The following is a 25964-nucleotide window of genomic DNA, read 5'->3' as shown; positions in this document are numbered from 1 at the left end:
TTTGCGGTCAGCTTTCGCAAAGCAAACAGTTCTGGTGCCGTTCTTGGCACATACGACCGCCGACGATAAACCATCAATGCCTTCGAACAAAAGAAGCCATAAATGTGAGAAGTGAGAGCTTTTGTCGCGTGAAAGTTTACTGCGCTGCTAAACTCTTCCACACCACAATGGGCTGTTTGAAGTTTAAAACCATACGGTAATGGCAAAGATTGGTCGATTAATAGGGAGGTTTAGAATAGCGCACCGCGAGCCTTTGCGGTGCGGTCGCTGCCACTGCGCATGCGTCGTAACGCGAGCCACCGTTCGCGTTCGCGGCCCACCGTTCGCGTTCGCGGCCCACCCGCGAAAAATCTGAAATAGTGTGCGGCGATCGCAGGCCTCGTGGGCCGCGAAATGCTTTCTGTAGCGTCCGTGCATTTGGGTTTGCGGTCGAAGCCAAAGCTTCTAGACTTTTCCTTAGGGGGAGCAAACACTATTATAATGCTTATATGGCGCCCACAACTAAAGAAACGCCCGCAACACCTGCAAACGTTATTCTAAACCTCCCTAGTGATAACGACTTCCACACGGTTGTCGCGGTGCCTTAACAAATAAGTATATAAAAAAGCAATAGCGAGGTGGTCGGTAGCGATGAACGTGCCATTTTGACTCACTGCCGGCGAGCTTATTACAGTCACTGGCAGATATTTGCTCAGCAGAGCGACAGTGGTACAAACCCGGCATGGTGCCGCGTGTTGTTCACAAAATTATTCGTTGTGGTAAACGAACAAGCAACCCATTGCACCCGAGCATAATCCCAAGTGAATCAAGCACGAAGAACGCACAAACGTGTACTTACATTGGACTGCAAGCGAACTGAGTAGCTAGAGTAAGCGACATGTTGCACGCAACTAGCCAGGTTTGACCACTATGTAGATGTTTTTTGGGTGGCTCCATATACAACGAACTACTGATATAGTAACAACCATTTATCGCCGCACTTTTGAGTTCATTATCAATGGTTTGACTGCGCATTCGATTTGAACTTCAATATTCGCACACCTCTAATTTTTTTTTTTTTCCTACACCAATGTCTTTCTTTTTTTTTATGCTTCACTACATCGGTGCGCAATCTACTTCCGGTTTAATCGTTCAGCTGGTTCCCACTTGTTGCAGCCACAAAACTGAGGGCTTTCGGGTATAGAATTTAAAAAGGCGACCACTTCATTGCTTTCTCATTTATTGGTGCCCAGTACATGATTATGCGTGTTTCCGTGCAGAGGCTGAGTGACAAACGATGTCGCTGTGGTTGCATTTCAAATTTCGGGGACACAAAAACCACTTTTGTCTGATTAGCGATAGCGTGAGTAATTATTATAGGTTTATGACTTGTTTTTGGTTTTCTTCAGAGCGCTCACCCGCGCAGTTTGCTTTTGCTATGGAAATGCATACTGGTTGCTCTGCTGCAAAGGAGTCAGTGGGGATTGCTCCCAATTGCTGCTGGACTGCCGAATCAAAGTCTGATTCAGTAAATATCCGCACATCATATGAGGAGTTACACGAGTCAAGACTTTGGTGTTGATGAGCAAGTGACATCTCAAAAGCTTACACGGTGAGACAATGCTGACTGGATCTAAAGTGAACTTTCTCCCTCAGCGTTTCTACATGATGCCACTTCAACTGCTCATTCTGGTATGTCTATGAACTACACAGATATTTGTAGCAGCGTATAATTTTTAACAGTCATTTAAGCTTTTTTTTTTAATCTTGCTGTTACTCATGAATAAACCATGTGTATGCAACAGTAGAAATGATTTTGTCACTTTATGATAACCTAAAAAAAATTATGGTATTTTTCTGCCATAGAATCAACTGAAGAACTTGAAAGAAGCTATAAAAAAAAATCTACCCTGGTGTGTCGCACTTAGTGAAAAATTCAATCCTCAAAGTGTTACGGGAACACCAAAGTGAAATAACGAGTCGTTAAGGTTTTAGTGTTCTCTGAGAACTCTATTGTCAATTTCACCATCATTAGTTTATCAATAAAAGAGGAAACAAAGGTCAAAATTCCAACTTAAAATTTTGCACCGAAATCTTCACGAATGACATCAGCAATTTTTAAGAGCATTTGTCATAATACCACACTTCTTCCTCCAATTTTTGCTATCAGCCCATTGCATTTGTAAGTGCTATGTAGCACAAACTGCAAAAAACGACTAAGAAACATCGAGATAATCTTTGAACCCTTTGAGGCGACTAAGCACACAACGCAGACATTAGCTTCTTCTGGAACTTACGTGGCTATATACTAATAACCCTGGAATATTCGACGGCACGTGTATGAGTGTCAAGGCGCTTCACTGCTTGCAAGTTTTCGATGAGCGGCGCTTTGTGTGCCGTTATCGGTGTACAGCGTGCATTGCTAGCTGTAATTTGAGCTTCCATTTCAAGTTCAGCCAAATATTATTTTCACCTTGAAGACGCAGATTGCTGCCGTCATCAATGTCAGAGCCACGTAACCGTATTTTGGCGATGTTGGCTCAACAAAATTTCTTGAAACTTGGTGCATTAAGTCTATGGCTTCTTCCGGGGTCACCATTCTTAATTTTTGCCTATTTAGGAGCTATGTGAGTCTCAGACTATGTAGTCAAAATCTTGATCTCACGGCATTTGTGCGAGAATTTCAAAATTACGTCACCACCCACATTTTTTTTTTTTTTGCGCTTTATAATCGCTTAAGAATCTCCTCACAGCAAGCATCAAAATTTTGAAATTGTGAGAGTAAGTTACTAATAAAGGCAAGGGTGTTTTCTTCTTCTTTAGTGTCCTTTTAAGCAAAAAAAAATGGGCACGGGATGTCCAAGTAACATGTAGGAAAGAGCGTATACCAAATGGAGGGGAAAAAAAAAAACGCCAAGGATGGCATTGCGGGTCTAGTAAAATGATGTAATTGGGAAGTTCGCAGGGAATGGAAGTGCCTGGTGCAAAACAGGGGTAAACTAAAAGCATTAGGAGAAGTGTTCATCCTGCAGTGGACATTAAGTAAGTAGGCCGTAAATGATGATGGTGAAGACAGTGGGTATCAGAGGGCATAGAGTTTCCTGCAATCACCTAAAGAGAACTCTGCCACTGCAATCGTTCAGCCACCATGAGAATGATGAGTAGTACACGGATTTGGCTAATTGAATTTTGGTGTTTGTTTTGAATAAAGGAATGGACCGTTGTAAACTTCATGAGCAGACCTGAATTGGTGAGCCAAAAAATTTAAAGGTGGTGAAGTAGAACTACTGAGTGTTCGCTGAACTTTGCCTTCCGACAAAGCGGCTCCAGGCCACACTGAGCCAAACAGAGCTGAAAGTACAAAGCTTTAACAAATCCATGTACTACCAATCATTCCCATGGTGGCTGAAAAGCCATGCATTTCAGCTCCCATAGAAACTAGGGCCAGAGTTTGTTCTAGCATATAGTCATCGTCCGATTTTTCGGACGCCCGAAATTCCGGACATACTTGCTTTCTCGGACTCATTTGTGGCACTGTCAAGTTCCCCATGGAGTCAATGTACTAAAGAGTCTGGAATTCCGGACGTTCACAGCTTTTGCCATCTGACTTTCCAGACTTTTTATTGCCAACCGCAGACTCGATGTCACTAACGACACCCCCATATTGGTTATTTCTGGACACCCGAACCCACCGTGCCGCGGCTGCCGTACCCTCGAAACTGAAAACTGTGCAATCCAGAGCACACCAATCCATTGCCAGCGGTAGCTTAGGCCACACTGTGCTGTGCCAAAACCTCCTTGTCTGTGCAGCCTGTGCTCCGACAGTGGGAAAAGCTACGCTGTTGACTTATGGTCAGCGATCGGTCTGCTAGCGAACTCGTGGAAGTAACAGACCCTCCCGAACTACTTGCGCCACACGAGCTTCATAGTGGAAACTGAGATGGCCGTCTCGCCCGGAGTGGACAGCCTGTGCAACGAACTTCTACCCCCGGACATTGCCTTCGACGATCTGCACGTTGCCGGTGTTTCGATTCCAGCTGGGATAACCCTTGAAGGCTTCACCGACGCTGACAAAGACCTCGAGCTACGTGCGGAATCGACCGATAATGAAATCATTCGTGAAGTTACGAATGATTCCAACGACTCCGACACCGAGATCGAAAAGGCAGCCCCAACACAGCCAAAGAGCTCATAGTTGGCGCGAGCACTGAAACTGTCATCGGTGTACAGCGACAGCATGACGTTAAATGAAATTGAGGCAGACATCATCGTGGAGAAGTGGAACGCTGTGCAAATGTAAATAGGCGGGTTATTTTTTGCACCTAAGTGTATACAAATGCGGTAGTGCCGGCCACATCGGACTTTTTCTTTTTTGAAGATTATAGTATTTCTTGGGATACCTTAAGGGGGCAAACTGGTTTTTGGGACCAAAAAGTGACAAAAAATTTCATTTTTTATAATTGACATATTCGGTTTCTGCAAGTATTTTTTTACCTCTCTGTAAATTTTCGCACAGGAAGTGGTATTTTTTTTTGTGTGCAGTCGAGCCCACATATAACGGCCCCACTTAAAACGAACTTTCACTTAAAATGAACAATATCCGCGTGACCCTGAAAATGTACATTGGTTCAATGGCACAAAATCGCACTTACAACGAACGTCTCCGAGCGCCGCTGATCGGTTACAGCGAACGAAGTCAGCGGTCTGCAGACTTCCCGGGAAACCGATTTCTACCACTGATCAAGCATCGGCGAGGTGCCCATACATTCCATTGTTAAACGTCGACCCTGCCACCGCGACCCTCTAGTTGCCGCTCTCCCCAACCCATGGAGGAAGGAACTTTCTCCATGCCCTGACTGCTTTTTGTTACGCACCCCTCTGTCCTTCGTCCCCCCCCCCCCCCCCCGCTACTCTGAGCACCCCGCATCGCCAGACGAGGCCCGTGTTTTCACACTGCCACCGATCTTTCGAAGACCGGTTGGCCATCTACCCTATTTTTGATCGCCGGTACTGTTGGTGCATCGCCGGCCTAAATTGACCAGACCATTTGCCTAGATCGTCGACCATTGACTGTATCCAATAGTCTGCGTCTAGTGCACGCGCGTACGCTACCCCACCGGCTCTGATAATTTGCGATTCGTTTCGTGTTTAGGACTTGTTCTCATTCACTTCGCGCTCAGCTCAGCATGCCTTCCGCGCGCGTGCGGAAGCGTGAAAGCTGCTGTTAATTTGCGCGGAACGAATCGCGAAATATCGAAGTTCGTGAGGCCACACAAACCCACCGGTGCAACAAAACGATTTTTTGACCACGGCCGCCGATTCTTTGAACACCGCCACGCCCACCGGTCCAGGCAGCCATGCTTCGACTTCTGCACGCGCAGGCACTTTTTCCAATTTTTTCTACGAGCGAGTATCGCGGACCTTTCAACCAAGTTACCCAACCTGCCTGCTTCCCGCGTGTTTTGGTTTTCAAGATTGCCCTCCCGCCGCATCCTCGCCTCTCTTTATCGCAACTCTTTGCCTTTCTCTCACAAATCTGCTCTCCTGTCTTGATCACAACCCCTTTGCCCATCTCCACCGCTCCACGACGCCAGCCACGCTGGCTCGAATTAGTTTCGTTTTCTAACTAGAAACGGACCCATAGCTGTTCTACACGTTCTGGTATATGTGTCGCATGCGCGCATCTAGCTCGCTCTTGGTGTGCGTATGTGGTCACGATGGCTGACGGGAGGACTTGCACGCTTTTTCCTGCTGCTCAACAAAACGTTAAAATTGTGACCGCTTGGCTTGAGCATAATACGCGCGTTAAGTGACCTGTTGCGAAGTGCTTGCTCATAGCTGTTGACCACCTGGCAGCCAACTTGCCGCTTCGGGTGTTCCGGTATTCAGCTGTGGAGATGGTGAATATTGCATGGGCGGCAGTGACGGTTACATACGCGCGAAGCTGTTTTCGCGAGGCCGACTTCGTCGACGTTGGGCCCGATGCCATGCCTGAAGCTTCCGAACTGCGGCGGCGATTTGTGGCAACGCGTCGTCGACTCTGACCTGGGAGAGCGGGTGAGACATCTGTTGCGATGGTTTAATTACGGCCGATGATGATGCCAACGCTGCGGAACCGTGCACGGATTGGGGCATTGTGAATAAAGTACATGGCGAGAGCGATTTGGAGGAATCCAATTGCGAGAACGACGAAACTTTGGGGCCAGTGCCTCATGCAGCTTATGCCACGGGCCTCGGCGAACGAGCACCCTGTCGTTTCGTAAATGAACTCGAAGCCGCCCTTATCGCTTCTGCTCTTCGAAACACGTGCATCATGGACTTTTTGGCCCAAAAAAAGTTTGTGTTTTCACTCGCAACTTTTTTTAAAAGCTGCGTTTCATTTACTACAAACTTCGGTATACAGCGAACGGATGCCACGTCACGCTCAGGTTCATTATAGGCAGGCTCGACTGTAATGTCATTTTAACTCCAGATTTTTGTGGTGTTAACATGCAGAACCTGCGAAAAAATGGGGAACCGACTTCGAGGCTTCTTTATAATTTGCCGGCAACTGTGTTAGAAGCTCTGCTACAAATTTATGAGCACCTTTATAAGGATTGCAAGACATACGCACCATAATTCTCACTTTTTGAAGAAGCTGTGTTTTCAATTTTTTTTTTTTTCTCAAAAGTGTAAATTTATGAGTGTTCAATTTTGAGGCCTCAATATCTCTGCAGCTGGGGCAGGTAAAACAATAATTCTTTTTGCAATGGAAACCTGTATGTGTGTAGAATGCAAGTATGGGATCAGAATTTAGAGCACAAGCCTTTTTAATTAATTATTCATCAAAATTGTAACACAATTCCAACTGCTTCTGAAAATGGATAGTTCATTTTGCTGTGAAATAACCAAGAAAGGCCTATAAACAAAAAAGTCTTGCATACTTATAATATATAGTCATTAATCTATGTTGGCATATCTTGAATATCACTTTTAATTGAGCACTTTTTTTCTATGGCGGCCTTAAACGATAGGGGGTGAACTTAGGTTATCTCAGGAACAAGATGAGTTTCAGGAAAACTACTTACATATTTGAAATCAGCAGAATAAACTACATAATCCTGTGCAGTTTGATCAAGATCACTGAAGAAATAAACAAAATGTATAATACCAGTCTGCCCCCTTATCGCAAAAATTTTGGTCTTGTCTGTCCATGTGTCAAGTGAAACGGTTCAAGTACGACTACATCCACAGTGCCCACCCATCAACACTGAAGTTTCTGCGTCCAAATGTGTATCATTGTCGATTCAAAAGAGAATACTGCACATATCTGAGGCACAATGTCAACGCGCCAATATTCTGTGGTTTTTATACTAAAAAAGGCACACATGGGTAATGCTAAGAACTGTAGCGTTTATTACGCTGCGCTGACAATGCGACGTTATGCAAGAAAAGGAGAGTATCCTACGCATTGCTAGGACGATACGGTGCTACTACCTACTTTAAAATCTACAAAATATGGCCTCCGAATTTTGTCTTCTGAGATTACCGACGGATGGCGCTCATGTCTCACGCAGCGCTCCCAGAATCCCATTCACTGATTTTCTCGCGCAAAACATCAAATAGATGCTTTATTCTATGCACTCTCTCCAGACAGGAGACTATCGTCTTTCGACTAAATTTGCAGTCAAACATGCCGATACAAGGCTTTTTTTCTATTTTCTTTTGGCTCATTTCAAAGCCACTTAAACGATGCCTTTGTCGAATTGCAATGAGAACCCTGTACTTTTGCCCCGACCCTCACAGTCAGCAAAAAATACCGATTAAATGTGTGTTTTCGCTTGCATTCCTTTTCCAGACTGCCCGATTTCCTGGACGTTTTCGCGGTTCCTTGAGGGTCCAGAAAATCAGACGTCGACTGTATTGTACGAAAGTATATGTCAGTGCATAAAGAAACCATGAGTCCCAATTCACAGCTCACCTGTGCATGATTGATGTGGAGACAAAAGTGGGACCAGTAGCTCATCAAAAAGTTCCCGCTCATCTCCTTCAAATTCCTGCAGAGGGCCCAGCTCACGAAGTGTCTTGAAGGCCTGTGCTTGCAATGAAACATTTAAAGTGTGTGCCGTGCTGCGAAGGAGGATGTAGCCAAGAGCCTTCTGCACTGGTCCTGCGATGGACATCCAAGCAGTCAGTGGACACCTCGAACAAAGTATCGCCGATTACGTCTGAAGCTTGACCGTCTCCGTAGAAGGCAAAGCGTGATGGTTCAAAACACACAACCTATGTCAGCTCGGGGAACTACAACATAATTTGCAGCAAGGAAAAAGCCACCAGGCAAAGAAAAGAGCCATCAAACTCAATGATGGGATAACAAGAAATGCAAGAAATATGTTCTGTTTGTCACTGCACAACTCATGCTTCCGCTTATGCCCACAAAATTATTCACAGTCTTTAATAATTAGGATTGTGTGAATAGCGAAATTCCCGCTCATATCAAATTCGAATAAGTGCCAAATGGTGGCCAAAAATATCATATTGAATACAAAATATTTTACTAAAATTTGAAGAAAAAAAAGAACAAAGAAATAAAATCTGCTCATGCCCTTGAGCACTCAACGCAGTGAGTGACTGCCAGAAAAAAAGGCTACAAATTGTCACGCAGAAACGCAGGCTGTCCCACGTGACCTGGCTTCAGTCTCTTTTGCCGTTATGTCACGGTGTCTCCTGCACTCACTGGGCACCTTAGTAACAGGTAAAAAAAAGGTGTTGCAAGGCAGTTTTGGTGATACCTAGAAAAAATGCAGCTTATTGCTCTTTTCAGTATTTCAAAGGACTGTTCTTAAAATCAGGAGCTCATTAAAGTAATTTTTTAACCTCTTGCCTGTAAGGTCTGAGCTCAATGTGCTGTCTAGTTTATGATCCTAGCCTCCCATTCTGTTCTCTGGCCTCCTTTGCTTGAGCCATGATGTGCAAAACTGGAATAAATACCTTTAAGATGAATATGCGCTTGCGTTTCAACCGGAATATCGCTGAAAGTTTCAACGAGAGCCCACCTGTAACAATGTAATTCACTCTAATCAAGCTGCACCACTAACCTTTGTCACCTTTTAGATATTCATCCATATGAATATCTAAAATTTGAATATTAGCTATTTGAATTTGAATATTAGCATTTGAATATTATTTGTTCAAAAGTCAAACCAAATTTTTCAATTATGCATTATTCAATTTGAATTAAAAACTCAAATGTTCACACACCTCTACTAACAATTTCATTAAATGAAGCAAATTCCCTTTGTTCTTTAATTCTTACTGAGGGAGACTCGTTCTGCTAGACTTGATACCTTCAGGTAGCATGCAAAGAATCAGTGGTCAGCTGTCCGCTCGGTAAGGTTTACATGCTGTGTGGTCCAGACAGGCAAAAAAAAAATTTTTTTCACACTCGCCGTCATGGCTTCGTGCAGCACTAACACACACCCAGTGTCTGCATGCACATCAATACCCCATGAAAGTGGACAAAAGGATGACCTGGGCCACAGCTCAATGGTAAGAGCATCGAGCCCATAATCCAAAGGTTAAACACTCGGTCCCTGCTGGTGGCAAGTTGCATTTACGTCCACTTGGCTTTCTTTACACCTGTATTGCAGTTACTGTAGTACATTTACGAACAGTCCAATTAATGTCCCCCTTAACTTTCTTAACTTCATTGTCTGCTGGTTTCCATGAAGGTTGTGCTGAACAAAAAAGGAGCTCTCAAGAATTCCTTCCTTCCTTCATTACTGAATGCTTGTATCATATAATTGCTCATTACAAATATGAAGTGTCCACAGTAGACACAGAAAGCTTACACTTACACTGCAGGAATGGCAAATTATGCAGCTCTTCATAACCCCAAAGAAAGCTGCACATACTATGTGCCAAACTTGCTCCGTTTAGAAAGTTTACAATCTTTTTTTGTCAACTAACAAATATCCTACACGCAGGTAAGTTGACTTGCATGCTACTATACAGTTAAACCCCTTTGTAAGAGGCATGCTCTGGGCAGCAATCCTGGTCTTTTACACCAGATGTCTCATATAAGCCAGGGACCTCGTATACATTTTCTTACAACTCGTATTTTATTGTAGGCATACTAGTGTCTCTTATATCACTGTCTCTTATAAAAAGGTTCGACTGTGTTATAGTGAATGACAGAAACGTCATGGGACTTCCCGACCTAGAATGTGCTCACTGGTTTTGCTCGAGGATATTTAGGGCAACCTAGGTCCTTTGAATGACACCACCTTCTTGCTCAATGATTCCCACTGACAGTTGCAAATTGTTGCACACCAGGTCATAAAGGGTGACACTGAAGACACAAAAACAATGCACACAAAAATATGAGATGAGCTCTTCACATACTGAAACGCGTCAAACGAATCTGGGTGTAGCACACTAAAAAAAAGAGCGAGTAAAAGGGTGTCTTTTTGTCCCACAACAATAATCGTCATCTATATTGCGTTCCATCCTTGCACTATCGCCCCGCGCCAGGTACATTCCGGTCACGATCAACATGCCCATTATCAGGGTTACATTGCATTCTCGATAGGAAAGTGGCCAGCGCCGAGTTTTCAAGAAAGGAAGCGCACGCAAGCCTGATGATGATTATTGTTGTGGGACAAAAAGACACCTTTTTTACTCGATATTTTTTTAGAGTGAATGCACAGTTGTTGACCACGTTCAAAAATATTCTGGCATACCTCGTGTGGTATAATTCTCGAAAACAGTACAGAAACACACACAAAAAAAATTAAGAACTGAACTGGCGAGAAGAATGCAGGAGAAGCCAGTGACTCATTTCTGAGACTGGCATCCCCTGCGACAACAAAGGAGAAGCATGCGCAGCAACTACTCACATAGATTAATGGTGAACTCACACACTTTTCTAGTACAAGTTTCGAGATACCGGAGGCTTCTATGCTTTTCCTTTCCAGCTGCCTTTAAGCTTTCCCAATAATAGGTAGAAACACTAAAATGAGCGAGTGCCCAAGTGGGCATTCAGCACAGCACAGAGAGAGCTCTACAGACAAACCGCCAACATAGTTTATTAAAGAGCATTATTACGATTTTGAGGCACCACAATGGTGACATTTTTCGTTTCCCTGGCATGCAGTGTTCATGCTCTCCACCTATTATAGCCAGGAAACAGATAAAATATTTTTAATGCTTTTATTGCCCGGCACCCCTTTGCAATGGGCATTATCATGACAAGTGAAACCAGCTACCAAAACCACTGTGGGAGTCTCTAAAAGAACCATTCACTCACTGTTAATAATGTGTGCTACTGTACACATTCATATAGTAGCCAGATGGCACTCTAAAAGAGCAGTAGAATATGATTGCAGCTAAGTGTAACATTTAAAGAGAAAGGGCATATTCATTGACTTTCATTTATGGCTGCAAGGCCTTTCTCTTCATTTGGCAACATCTTGCTGAAGTGAGGGAATTATTAACAGCCCCAACTGGTCCACACGCAAAATGCCATTTGCCAATGCACTTCTACTTTGTTCACAATAGCCAATACAGCGATGAACAGTTAATGTTCATGTTGATTCTCACTAGCTATAACTTTCTCTCAATAACTAAAGAGTAATAGTGAAAAAACAAATGGATACACATACGAAGTTGTCGTTATTCAATCTTTTACAATGTGGCATTCAACATGAACAACACAAATATTCATTACTAATGATGATAACATGCACAACGTTCTGCAACCGCTAGTTAAATATTCACTTAGCCTCCTGTTTTGACAGCGAAAATGCACTCACCGTGTGGTAAAGCAGAAAGCAGACCAGGCCAGGCACCAACAGCTGAGGCCACCAGAAAAGGAGCATGGCAGGAAGACAGCACGTTCCAGACTGTGGCCAGTGCCACATTTTCCTGTTTGAGCTCCCTGCACAGGGCGCACGTGAGACGCACGTACGACGCCTTTGTGAGCATCTTCCATGACTCGTGTTGGCTCTTGAATCGTGCCCGCAAGGATGACAATAGAGCAGCCCATCCATTATTCTTCAGTGACAGTCCATCGAGCAGCAAAGCTTCCAGTTTAGTGATCAAGGGCGGGCTCTGCTCCCCACGACAAAATGCCAACAGTGGGTTGGCCTTCGTGCGGGCAATGTAGAGGAGAGCATTACGTATGAGAGAATCACGTTCCACGTTGCGCACAAACGAGGCCACCACTCCTGGTCGCACTTCCGGTTGTGCTGCAAGCCATCCCAACTTTTTCACTGTTTCCATTGCTTTTGATGGGTGCAGTCTGCCAGTCACTGCTTCGCATAAGGCTGCATGCTCAGCACTTAAAACATATGCAGAGTACGTGTTTTCCTCTGTGGCTTCCTCGTCCTCGGAGCTAGACGAGAAGAGCTCGCGCATCAGTTGCTTAGTAACCCGAGCCTTTTTGCTCGCTGGCCCCCGATGCACTTTCTTGTTGTCTTTCGCCTGGTCCCATACGTGGCAAAAAAAGTAACCCAGTTACACAGATAAACAGGTCACATTTGCAAATAGCTAGTGGCCTTCGTTAGCAACATTGTAACCTTGCATTGCAAGCGGTTTACTTAAGAGGCAGTCAAAAAGTTCCCACAATGATTGTTCAACCTGCTGATGTTACGACCTATGAGCATTGCCTGCCTATTCACCCTTGAAGTAAGACACCTGTATGCACAAATGCCTGCTAAATCACTCCTGCCATTGTTGGAAGCAGCGATAGAAGGTCGATTTCAGACTCTGTAGGAGCTTACTCCTTTCATTTGCTTATAACATGCCAAGCCACAAACTGGCTGTTGGGCAGCGATTATATAGGGCAGCCAAGATTAGTAGGCTTGTGTGAATAGTGAATATTCAGTCCGAATCGAATAGAATACATGATGTACAAAAGAAAATGGGCGTATTTAATTTGACGTAACTAACCTACACAATATCTTTTTTTTTTTTTTAAACAAGGCCTCTATGCAAGAGCTTTTTTTTATTTTTTCATTTGAAGAAAGCTTTAAGAAGTAGCAGGATTTGACTTTCAGTAGGATGCAAGTGATAACCTGTAAAATACGTAACATTATTCATTACAGCTAGAGTGTATGAGCTGGTAAAACAAGCTTTTAAGCTTAAAAAGTGATCATTCGATTTGAGGATAATATGTTCATTTAAAGGAACCCTGGAACAATTTTTCAAGAAATGGATTCACTAAGGAAGCTTATTGCCTGATGAATTACCCGCTGCAAAAATTATTAGAATTTGTCCAGTATGAGTGGAGTCAGTAAGATTTGCCACATGCTGCAATTGCATTCTCTCTTCTCGGACGAAAGCGCTTGATGCAAAGCCAAGTGAGATGACCTAGAAAAAGAAAATATGTCACACGAGTGTCATGACCTTGGGCACTCTTTCTCTCTGTTTTTTCTTTCTTTGAATATGCGGCTTTTCAGTGCGATTGCACATGTAAGTGTGGGCATGTCACGGCCTCCTGCAGTGGCCCCAGTAAACACTGAGCACCCCATGCTCAAATCATCCAATGGCTGGTACAATGGCTGGGACGAGCGATTTTTTACAATGTGGCGTCATTAGCCGAGAAGAGAGCAATTTTTATCTGACTGAGAGTTTATTGTGAATTCCAGGTCCCGTACTGCGCTATAATATTTAGCTCCCGTGTTCTCGGTAGCCTCAACAGTGTTTGCTGACCTTGCTCAAAAAGTGTTGCAGGGCCCCTTTAAATTTAAAGTGGGGCTTCGTGTCAAAGCCAATTTTCCCTGAATAGGCGCCTTCATGGTTTAGCACCACTATACTGCAGTGAAACCACCTTTATAAGCAATTACATGCAGTCTAGTATGCACCTATTCGTTCATGTTGAATACTTCGAAATATTCGATCATTTTAATTCGAATTGAATCGAATTTAAGTACTCTAATATTCATTCAAATACTTGAAGCATTCGAATATTCGCACAAGTTTAAAGATTAGCCTTCCGAGCATCCCTCAGCCATTTGTACTCCCTGAATATTGCTCCTCGTGACTTGTGGCTGTTCCTTACTTTAAAATAGGGGATATTCATAATGTACAGAAAAGTATGTTGAAAATCCCATAAGCTGAATCCACCATGTTTTGTTGGTTGCGAAAACAAAACCAGTCGCATGTTGCAGCCTTTCAGATGCTTGGTGCTGGTTCTTTTTTTTTTTTTTCATCTTCGTTCTGCGATGGCTGCCCAATTCTTCATCTTACGCTGTTCGGGCAACAAGGATGCCCTGAAAATGCTGTAAATAAGGTAGCACTAATTTTAATCAAATTTAACAGTTACCTGAATGAAGAAAAAGGATGTACAAACACAGACTTGTTTCATCCACAAGATCGGCACTATGCTCAGTTCAGAAATGACAGGTGCACGCAAAAGCTCTCTTCAACCTTTGTTTCTATTTCTCTGATCCGCGAGAAATTTTCTAATTAGGTGGGTTTTCGAATAAACAAAACATTTAAAAAGTGGGATGCAAGGAGCTTAGAACTGTTCAAAGTAATCAGTGCTCATCGTTTGTTGTGCCGGCTAGCTAGCGGCTTCAAGAGTTACGTTTTCCAGCAATACCTGGTCTTAATTTTGCGGCAAACACGGAGGAACGCTGGGCCTCGCTGCTGCCACAGAAAAAAAAAAAAATTCCGCCATATCCACGAAGTGAATGATGATGAGTGGGCGAAGCTCCGGAGGTAAACCTGGTAAACCATGAATCCTCTGTACATTTTGCCCACTCGATTTTATTACATCGCTTCCCCTAGCGACGTCGCCGCACTAAATCGAACGATTGCCTTCAACCAATGACACGCGCCATATGTGACATCATTCCTATTTTATAAGATCTCGCGTCTTTCATCAACTACAAGTACCGCTTTCTAGTTTATAACATCTTGCATCTTTTCATCATCAGCTACAAGTACCACCATCTAGTAAACACTACAAGAACTAAACGAGAGGTGGCTACATACAGGAGACGGTACCGCCATCTAGTGAACACTGCAAGAACTAAACTAGAGGTGGCTACATACAGGCTACAGGGGACGCACAGCCCACGCCCTAAGGAGCTTCGCCCCTAAAAAATAAAACGCTGTCGTGATCAACTAAAATGTGCGCCTGCGAAAAACGAGACATCTTCACTGCAATACAGTAGTGATTTGTGGGCAGCATATCACCTGCACCTTGCTGTGTCAGCACGTCATGCGACCACTGGCACATTCTTTCTGATATAATTGGGAATTTAATAATGGCCAGTATGACGAAACTCGTGATGAGTTCTAGCTGGCAAAAATGATTTTTGATTTTTGAAACTTTCAAGCCTAGTTTTCGAAGTAGGTGTTGCTGGCACGAACTCTACCAGCAGTGCAAATGCACAAATTGCAGCAACCTGCAATCGGAGGTTTGCATACATCGCGAATTCCACCAAAGTGTACATTATTAATAATGTCTTCACGATCTCAGACGGAATAAGTGAACCATGACCCGCTGACGTTGCTAGAAATATGCAATATGCTGCCCGCGCGTCAGCGCTCTATTGCAGTGAAGCACGTCCAGTTTTCCGCAGGCAAACGTTTTGGTTGACCACTTGACTGTTTTCTTTTTTTTTTTTTTGCACTAAAAGTAGCAAGGCCGGGGTGCTTCAGCTACCACTCATCAGTATCCCTACGTTGCATTGCCTTGTGGCTATTAAGGACCATCATTTCGGCGGGTTTGCGGCGAAATCGGGATGTGAAACTGGCACATTGCATTCAAAGTTTTCTAATTAACCGGACTGGTGCCAGCCGCCGTTTCAAATTATCCTCTAAAACTTACATTGCAAAATAGGGGACCGCGAAAATCTTTCGAATTAAGCGGAATTTCGAAATAACATTTCGCGGGGACAATACGTGGCTATTGCACAAATAACTTCTTCCTCTATTAGGTAGTCGGAAAGAAGGAGGGGGTCTTTATTTCAGATTCTATGGCATACCGTATTTACTCACATACTTTGCACACTTTTTTTCGCGAATTTGGAGCCCCCAAGAAGAGGGTGTGCAAATTACGCGGGGATTTCACAAGTGCATACTAATTATTGTGCCACAGTCCTATTGCACTGAGTATACATTTTTAAAGAAAGAAATAAATTGCAGCACAAACCAAGTGTACTTGTTCATTTTGAAAGAATTAGCGCATACTTTAACCAGTCAGATCCAGTCACGCGCAATCTAACGCGAATTACGGATTGCGAAGTCTGATTAAAAATCATCACCGCGGCCGCTCCCGCCGCCCTCCCGGAGCACATCGATCCTCAGTTCCGTCGAAAGCGTTTGAAAGCCCCATTTTTCTTGAAGCTCGTTCGACAATGCTGGTAGAAACTAGGTCCCATGACACGGCGATACCAGAAGAACAAAGCATCTGCGCATAATTTAAAAGGCCTTCTTCAATGGCAGAAAACTTGCATTAGCAAGCACGTACTCTTCTGCTTTCTCCCGTATCGATCGGCCCTATCGTCAACTACGTCCCCTTGAAGTGATTTGCGCCGGCACGCCTACCGTTTTCTTCGGCGAAATTTACAATACTGAGTTTCAATTTCCCCGTATATATAATTACTGTACCACATTGCAAGGAAACCATCAAAACGTGCGGGCGAGGAATGGCAAAACCTAAATTTCCGAGATCGACTAAGCGTGCATTGCAGAGTGGACGCAGAGAACGAGGGGAACAGTTCACGACAGGCCCTCGCACACCTCCGATGCAGAAAGTTGCCCGTGCTGTGACGCGAACGTGCAGTCTCGCCATTATCGCGGCGGTACAGATTGGGAGATAGGGGAAGGCAAACGCTCGAACAGTTCCGGCGACCCATCAACAGGTTTGAGTTCAGGCGCGGTATTCTAGGGACTCCAGTTCGGGGGAAGTCCTCGGAAGAAGCCACTTGCACTCGCCATTTGTTTGACTGCGCTCATCTGCTCGGCGAGGCCCGCACCCGCCCGAAGCATCGAAACGTCCAAAGGTGCGCACGCATCGAGATGGTTCGGGAGGGTCCATGGAGCACGAAATATGTGAGTAAATATTTTTTTCCCGAAAAGCTCTCGAAATATTAGGGGCGCACAAATTACGCAAAGGACAAAATTATGCGCGTAAATACGGTACATGTGCGAACACAGCAGGAACCGCTTGAAGAACAGCGAGCACGGAAGTTGAACACCATAAGGTCGGTGTTTTAAGTTGGTTTGATCGTGAATATAAATCGAGATTCTTCGGTCACGAACATACAGTCGACTCCTCTTAAAGGGAACTCGAAGGGTATCCATAAAACTGTTCCATTTATCAGAAGTTCAATTTAAGCAAAGTACACTTAATTAGCGAATTAAAACCTTTATTTAAATTGCACAAACCTCACCTTACTCATGAGGATGAGCAGGAGAAAAAAAAAGAAGTGAAGGGTGGTTTAATTGGCAAGCTTGAGTTTTTTTCACAAGGTATGCACCCATGCCTGACAAACTAGCCAGAAATTCTGGACAAGCCTTATGCTTAAGGGGGGACGCGGCACTTCGGGACCGAAAATCAGCCAAAAAATCGAGTTTTCGCGGACCTTCTTTTCGCGTTCCCGACATCATTGCGCACCTATTTACAAAATTTCATAGCCGAATACCATCAACTTTTATCGTTATTCAACTTTAAAAAACCGAAAACGGGCGTCCTGCCCTTTAAATTGAGGGCGAATAGCGCAGGTTTCGGCTCTATGATACGCGGGAACTACGCGCTCGATCGGCGCCATTTTGGTCTTGTTTGAAAGAACGCGTTTTCAGCTGTTTTTTTTTTTATCAGTAAGCAACATTGAGCGTTTCCCCGGCTCAAAAAACGGGGCCTCAAAGACGAGGAGCCGCGCTCACTGCCATTGGCTAAACGGCACACGTGACTGAAATGGCGCTTTCCGGTTGGCTGGAAGCTCGCGGCTTGCGCCTGCATACGCGACCCGACGCCATTTTGAAAGGGTTACCGCTGTGACGCCTCGAAATCGGCAGAGCACTCTGAAGCTTCTGATCGTATCGCCATGCCTGGAAACGCAAAAAAGTATCGGACCGTGCACGCATTTGGTCGCAGGAAACGCAAAGGTCGTGGGAGAAAGTCTACGAAGTCATCAGAGCCCTTGGTTGACTCCGACGAACGATGTGTCGACGCTCCGCGGCCGTTCAGCGATGGTGCGACCGAGCGCGTTGCCTCCGACGACGATGACGGTGAAGCGAACTCCGGACGACTACGAATCGACGCCAAGGTGGTGACAAACGCCGAAGTTGAAGAAAATCATGCCCGGAAGAAAGCGACGCTCGACCGGCTTTCATCGGCGCCAGCAACTGCACGGAAAATTGACTTTTTCACCGCGAGTTGTAGCGAGGCAACCGCACAGGACTCGGACCATGCTGCTCCTTATCTGCTTATGCGTCTAGATATCCTAAACGCGATAATGGGTGCCTTGTGTTGCAAAGCCTGCCACGGACCGGCTACGATCGTCAGAGGGGATCGGGACTACGGACTTGCCGTGAAAGTGCTAGTGCAGTGTGAAAGGTGCGGCGAGATCGCGAATGAATGGACTTTGCCCCGCGCGAACGGCACGAAAACGTGCAATCCGTTTGAAGTAAATCTTCTCGCTTCGAGGGCGATGATGGCTACCGGCAACGGCCAAACGAAAATGAACGATATTTTCGCAACAATGGGCATCTCACACCGCGGTATGCACCACAAGACGTTTCAGCGGCATTTGAAGAACACGCTGGCACCCGCTGCAACGCGAGCGGCTGAGTCCGCTATGAGCGAATGTGCGGAAAAGGTTAGAACAATTTATGATGACTTGTGCTTCGGCCACCGGGGCAATATTGTTGTTAGCTACGACGGCACGTGGAAGACGCGAGGCCATTCTTCCCACATCGGCGTGGGCACAGTTATCGAATTATTTAGTGGCTACGTGTTGGACTACGTCGTTCTTTCCAACTTTTGCCTAGGCTGCGATGTGGGCCCAAAGCCTAGTAGTGAGGGCTATCAAGAATGGAAGGCTAACCACAAATGCCAAAAAAATACGAACAGCAAAGCGGGGCAAATGAAAGTGGAGGCGGCTCTAATTCTATTTCAGAGGTCGCTTGAACGCCATGGCCTGTGCTACACAACTATGCTGTCTGATGGAGACTCTAGGACATTTTGCGCCATACAAGAAGCCAAGGTGTATGGTTACATTGACGTGCAGAAGTGTATTAATCATGTACAGAAACGGATGGGCACCGCATTGAGAAACCTGGTGCAGAAACAAAAGTGCGATGGGAAAAGAGGCCTTGGTGGAAAAGGCAGGCTCACAGGTGAGCTGATCACCAGGCTGAGCACATATTATGGCCGGGCTCTGAAATCGCATGAAGGTGACGTGGGCGAGATGCAAAAGGCTGTGATGGCCACATACCGCCACGTCACCTCCACTGATGAATGCTCGGACCACAGTCTGTGCCCAGCTGGTGAAACTTCATGGTGTCGGCACAATGCCGCAAAAGCAAAGGGTGAGCCCGACCCCAGGCATGCCTACAATCTACCGAAAGACGTGGCAGAGGCATTACTACCGGTTTATAGCCGGCTTTCGGAAAGAGCCCTGCTTCAGAGGTGCGAACGCGGCAAAACGCAGAACTCCAACGAGAGCCTACATTCGGTAATCTGGAGTTTGGCCCCCAAGGAGCACCATGCGTCCCTGTTCGCTGTTGAAGCAGCTGTTGCAGAAGCAGTGCTGCGCTTCAACACGGGCAATTTGAATTCTGCAACGGCAATCTTAGGTGAAATGGACATGAATGCGACAAGTACTGGTGCCAGGAGAGCGAGAGAAAAAGACCACCGTCGCAGCATTGTCTCCAACAAGAAAAGAACAGCCTCATTGGAACTCCGGAAGCTAGTGAAGAGGAGGCATGAGCACAGAATGCATTCAGACTATGCTTCTGGTGCGTTTTGAGGTTGTCTTGTTGCATCTTCTGCAATAAAAATGTGTGCCCACGTTTTTTCTCGATTTCTCAAAACGACAATTTTCATGTGCTTCCCATTATGCCGGAGCAATATCTCTTGTTCTATCTGGGTTATCATTACGATTTCTTTTTTGTTTCGAAGATAAATGCAGGGGATGTGTCGTAAAGTAAGTTTTATTGTAATAATTTTTGGAGAAAATTCTCTAAATGGATCTTTTGTTTCAAGTGTAGATGGGGAAATTTTTCATGTCATATTCAACATCCCACAACTTTGCTTCGAAATAGCCCAGAACAATGATTTATACTTTATTGCACACTGTGAACATACCGAATTGGTTCTATAGGTTGCACATCAATATCCAAGTTACAGTTAATTAGCTACCGTAATTAGGCCTTAATTGAAAAAGTCGCAGTTCATTATATCTTTAAAAATAATTGTCACAGCAAAAAAAGCATTAGATTTTTGAAATCAGCAGTAAAATCTACATAGGCTCTCCAAATTTGACTGAGGTACTCGCAAAAATAAAAGAGTTTTTGGAAGGTGTAGCATCCCCCCTTAAAATAGCGCTGCAAAAGTTCAACAGCCTCTTTAACTGATCGGTCTGGTGGCACCACTGCACTAGCAATATTGTCATCAAATTCATCGCTGGAAGGTTGATCCACATCTTGCACTTCGGCAATCATTTCTTCGACAGGTATGAACATTTTCATCAACTGATTCGTAGTCCTGCAGCGTGAAAGGGGCAGAGGGCACGGCCTCACTGAATACTGCCTCAATGTCGGCATCAGCAGGGCTTTTTTCTTCATCAGGCACTGCTTCTTGCACTCGAAAGCCAGCACGATGAAAACATCTGTGTATTGTTGTTGCCTTCACTTGCTCCCACGCACGAGCCAAAATGTGGATGGCTGCCAATAAACCTATGCTGTAGCATTTGCCGCTGTCTGCAGAAAGCAGCATTCGATGGAGTGATTGTCTGCGGTAATGAACTTTAATGTTCTGAATAACCCCTTGATCCATCGGCTGGATCACTGCCGTTGCACTGGCTGGCAAGAACTCCGGAGTGATGGCTTGGAGTCTTTCAACCTGATTGTGAGCTGGGCAATTATCCACGATGAGGACAACTTTCCTGCCTCGCCTTGTAAATCTTGCGTCTTCCTGCCATAGCCACTTTTGGAAAATGGCCATGGTCATCCACGCTTTTCCGTTCGCATGGTACGCAACGGGACGGTGTTGAACGCCTTTGAAACAACGTGGGTGCCTTGATTTTCCTATTACCAACAGCTTCGATTTCTGATCTCCTGCCATGTTTGCACCCACCCGCACAGTGATGCAATCTTTGCTGTGTTTTCCTCTACTTCAGGCTTCGCCATTGAAGGTGAGAGTATTTGATGGAAGCGCCTTAGAAAAAAAACCCATCTCGTCGAGGTTGAAAACGTCTCGTGGCTCAAAGCTCATCAAAATTTCCCTAAGCCACGCCTGTTGCCAGTCGGTGCAAATGTCCCTGTTGACTGCAGCGCTCTCACCTGAGATTTCTTTGAAGACTAGGCCATGGCGTGTTTTGAAGCGGCTGAGCCATCCGTCGCTTAAGATGAAGTTCTCAACTCCAATTTGCATGGCCATCTCTCAAGCTTTCTACTCAAGAATTACCGCTTATGGGTTATCGTAATTACTCTAATCTAACGCGCACCTTTTTTCCGGTTAAGCGAGTTCATATATCGCATGCGCGTTAGAATCGAGTACGAACAAAAAAAATTACGGTCAATCTATTGCCATCGGCCAATCCAAAATGGCCACCCCCTACGTGCGTCGGCATGGCGCGTCGGCCATTTCTGCCTATGTGTTTCCCATGTGCGGCACTTCGTACGTGTGCTGAGGAGTTCGTCATCTAGTAGTGCATTAGCATCGACGGCGTGGAAGGGCCGACTCCGAAAACTCGCGTGCACCACGATGCCGCTTTTAAAAGAAAAGTCATCGCATGTGCAGAAACGGACGGAAATCAGGCCGCATCGTGGTTGTTCGGAGTTCCCGAAACGTGCGTGCGGGACCGGCGGAAACAAAAGCAGAAAACTGTCGACAGCAAAGCTTCATGCAAAGGCTTCAGTGGACCACAGCAGGGTCGGTTTCCGCAAATTAAAGAGCTGCTCGGCGAGTATGTGCTTGAGCAGCGAGCGGCACAGCGGCCTGTGACGACAGAACTGCTCCAAGTGCGAGCTATGCAATTAGTCTTAGAAAAAGGTCTAATGCAGAGCCAGTTTAAAGCGAGCAGGTTCTGGCTAACTAACTTTATGAAGAGGAAAGGCTTTTCCCTCCGAAGGGGAACATGTATATGCGAAAAGTTTTGCTGAGGAGTACGATGAAAAGCTTCACAGTTTTCAGAGGTTCGTCCTAAACTTGCGGCGCAACAACGGCTACCTGCTTGGGCAAATCGGGAATGCCGATCAGACGCCTCTTTACTTCGACATGCCTGGCACCACAACCGTAGAGAAGAAGGGGGCGAAACAAGTTCGCGTGCTGACATCGGTCCACGGTAAAACTACAGTGACGGCAATGCTCTGTTACACGTCATATGGGCACAAGCTTCGCCAGTACCTCATATTTAAATGGAAGACGCTCCCGAAAGGAGTAGTTTTTTCGAGTGGTGTGATCGTGCAAACCAGCGAGAAAAATGGGTGCGCGTTGCAATCGATGTTTTGCTTTTTTTTTTTTTTCGCGGTGGAAATCGGGTGCGCGTTACAATCGAGGGCGCGGTAGAATCGAGTAAATACGGTAACTGGAACTCTGTGCACGCTTGAACCACAGAAAAAGAACTTTTTCATGTTGTTCATAAAACATCGTCCACATCCGCATTCGTTTAGATGTAAAGGCCCCGTTTTTTAAAGCGCCTTCAGTCTTTTCTCTGTCTTTGCAGAAACACGACAGCGTCGATTTCGGGATGTTATATTTTAGGAGCGAAGCTCCTTAAAGCGGCACCCGTTGGTCTCTTGTAGTAGTGCGTAACATGTCTAATGTTTTGACCTGCAAGGTGGTGCCGGTGGGAGATTTCTCCTGTACGTTGTTGAACAAAAAAAAAATCGCAGTGTGCGCGTGAACTAAAAGCCGAATTCTCCTGTCTCTCATTCCCCATTAGCAGCCATTGGCATGTACATTGAGCACTATCTGACAAGAAAGGGTTGCTACGTTATACTCGCTAGGCGTAACCTCCTTGGTTTTAGACAGGTTTAGCGAGCGTTGGGCCGTAGTGCCATGAATACAGTGAACTAGTATATACCATGAACTCAAGGGGGTTAAAGGTGGGCAGTAGACACGAAGAGCAAGCCGCAAGAAAGTGTGCGTGTGCCACCTCTCGTTTATACCTTGGAATGTCCGCTGGATGGCGGTGCTTCTATATGCGGAATATATGATGAAAAGATGCGAGATGGTGGTACTTGGAGTGCTGACTAGATGGACGAACAAACACACAGACAGATGCATGGACGGACGCACGGATGGCTGCACGGACAAATGGACGGACGCAGGAGTGGATGCATGGACGAACGCAGGGGCGGACGCACGGATGGACGTGCGGATGCACGAACAGACGCACGCACGCATGCACGGTCACACAGACGGACGCATCGACGGATGGAAGCAAGAACGAATGGACAGATGGATGCTTCGCCCCACTCTCCATCATTCGCCACGTGGATACGCTGCCTTTTTTTTTTTTTTCGCCACCTCCGTCTTGGGCAGGCCGCTTTGATCAAACTCCAGAAGAATTTGCAGCTGTTTTTCAAGCGAGAGTGCATGGTGTGGCCGCTTTCTTTCCATCAAGCTGAAATAACACCGTGATCTACCTCACTTAGCCACACAAATAGACCTAACACACAACTGACTCGCCGACTCTGCTCCCACAGCCACCACAAGCGAAAATGGCTACTGGATTGGCTTGTCTCGAGGTGTTGCCATGGTTATGAGATTACCTTTGGCCTGAGCGAGTCTATGCTGTTTAGAGTTTGTGCCGTTTAACCGTAAATGACAAGTAAGCACTGTTTTGATTAACCGATGAGTTTTACTACCCAACTCATAGAAATCTAGCCATATGAGCCCATTTAGTTTCGTTAATGAGGCATTTTCGTTTAAGCAAGTTTCCTTTATTGGGAGTCCACTGTAGGTCAATAGCTGGTTATGAACAACAACAAAATAAAATATCTATCAAATACGGTATGTCAACAGTGGTGAAAAGAGAGCAAGATACATTGCTCGTTGGATGAACTGAACGTTTTAGATGGCCCGTATGTCTTGATTTAACTTTCGCCTGTTGTATATCACTGTAATCGATCACTTTCGCAAAGGTACTGCAATGTTCAACGGGTCCTTCCACAATCCACGCCGCAGGACCAAAGTCAAAAGCACTACTTTTCTTTTCACAAAGTGAATACAATCAAGAACTAAATGTGCACACAAGTGAAGCCTGTGATTTCATTCTTTCCATATCAAAATGGAAAATGACTGACTGCAGAAAAATGAAGTATTTTATTAAATACAAATTGAAATCAATGACTGGAATTCACACAAAACATGCTTAATTTTCTTAGAATGCAATATTGAGTGCTATGGAATTATGATGTGAATTTGACAAATTAGTAGACACTGTATCATAATTCGGGCATGAAGGGGCTGTAAATATGCTAGTGGGCGATTCCATGACGGCATCAACAAAAAATGACGGGCGCACCCAGCGTTGCCCGAGCACCAAACCTGAATATCTTCTATAGGCATCAAGGAAACAAATTTTGCAATCACACAGAACCATCACAAAATGTGATGGCTAAGCTCTGATGAATTCCGAAAGAAGTCGTCTATTGCTGCTCCCAACAGTGGCCGGAGTAATAAGGAAAGTGTGTGCCCATGCAGAGGTCCTATTTCAAGAGTGAGCAGGCAAGCATTGTTATAAGTCATAACATCAGTACACTGAACCAACTGTTTGACTGCCCTTCGTACTCATACAGCGCAATTTGTTGATCACTTTCAAGTTCACTTCAGAAGGCACAAAATTAAACATGCACACAACTACCGTTACGCCTTAAAGGACAAAAGTAGAATGGCCTACCTGCTCCTGCCTTTCATGTTTAAGCCCAGATTTCCCGCACTGTTGGTCCACGACCCTCTTCTTCCTGGCCAACGACTGCCTTCTTGGAGGCAGTTCAGCCACTTGGCTGGATTGCAGAAGCTCCTGTGATGCCAACTGCTCGTGTAGAGTTCCACCTGACAGGGGCTTGCATTCTTCACTCAGTTCCTTGCCAGTTGTGCTGGCAGTACGCCATGTCTTACAAGCACTGGCCAGCGAGCTTGGGCCTGAAAATAATAGAAAGTCACCACAACATGCTTAGTATTACATAAAGATTGCATTACATGCACACAAACATTCAAGTTGTCATTTTCAACAGTGCATCGTGATTCATTGCAGGCACCTCAATATGTATACACCTATAAATTTTTCAAGGAGTTGATAATTCCGAGAGTTTATTGCTGTTACAGTATGCTGCTCTTACCTGATTTTAAGTCTAAAATATGTAAAATAAATAGGAAATATTTTATTCACAAGCTTACAAACTAATCAAACTTGTAGTATCTCATTACAAGAAAATCGGTATTTACCATGCCCTCATAAAAATTATAACATTCAAACTGTTCATTTCTGCCTCCCATTACGTGGATGCTTAATGGAAACACGCACAATGCAACCTTCTACATCAGGCAGCTTTTATGAAAGAGGGCATAACAGTTGCAGTTCTAACCACTCAGGTTTCATAGAACAGGGACGAGGAAACGAGTGTCAGCAACAGCAAATGAGTTCATGGTTGTCACAAAATTTCTTCCATGCTATATAACAAGCCTGGTTAATTTTAGCTAGCGGTGATTCCACTCGGTTGTTCAAATTGGTTTCTTTACTTTCATCTGCTGCAGCCATCACATATCATTTATTCTTTTAGGTCCATTTGCATAACCTGATTCATTATCCACCTTT

At 45.0% G+C, this 25964-nt stretch overlaps 1 protein-coding gene across 4 annotated transcripts in view; it reads right to left on the bottom strand.

Moving 5' to 3' along the window:
- The window catches only part of LOC119185037 (uncharacterized), a 147711-nt gene that overhangs the window by 30936 nt on the left and 90811 nt on the right, over positions 1 to 25964 (bottom strand). For 3 of the 4 annotated variants that reach the window (XM_075891913.1, XM_075891907.1, XM_037434166.2), the window contains exons 12-14: positions 25047 to 25291; positions 11772 to 12441; positions 7940 to 8128 (exon numbers count right to left, since the gene is read on the bottom strand). In XM_075891913.1, the coding sequence (XP_075748028.1) occupies positions 7940 to 8128; positions 11772 to 12441; positions 25047 to 25291 (1104 nt within the window). The other variant, XM_075891926.1, reaches the window with a different exon arrangement.

The sequence above is a fragment of the Rhipicephalus microplus genome, chromosome 1, assembly GCF_043290135.1.
Source record: "Rhipicephalus microplus isolate Deutch F79 chromosome 1, USDA_Rmic, whole genome shotgun sequence".
Taxonomy (NCBI): domain Eukaryota; kingdom Metazoa; phylum Arthropoda; class Arachnida; order Ixodida; family Ixodidae; genus Rhipicephalus; species Rhipicephalus microplus.
Note: the sequence above shows the minus strand (reverse complement) of the source record. Positions and strands in the feature narration are given on the sequence as shown.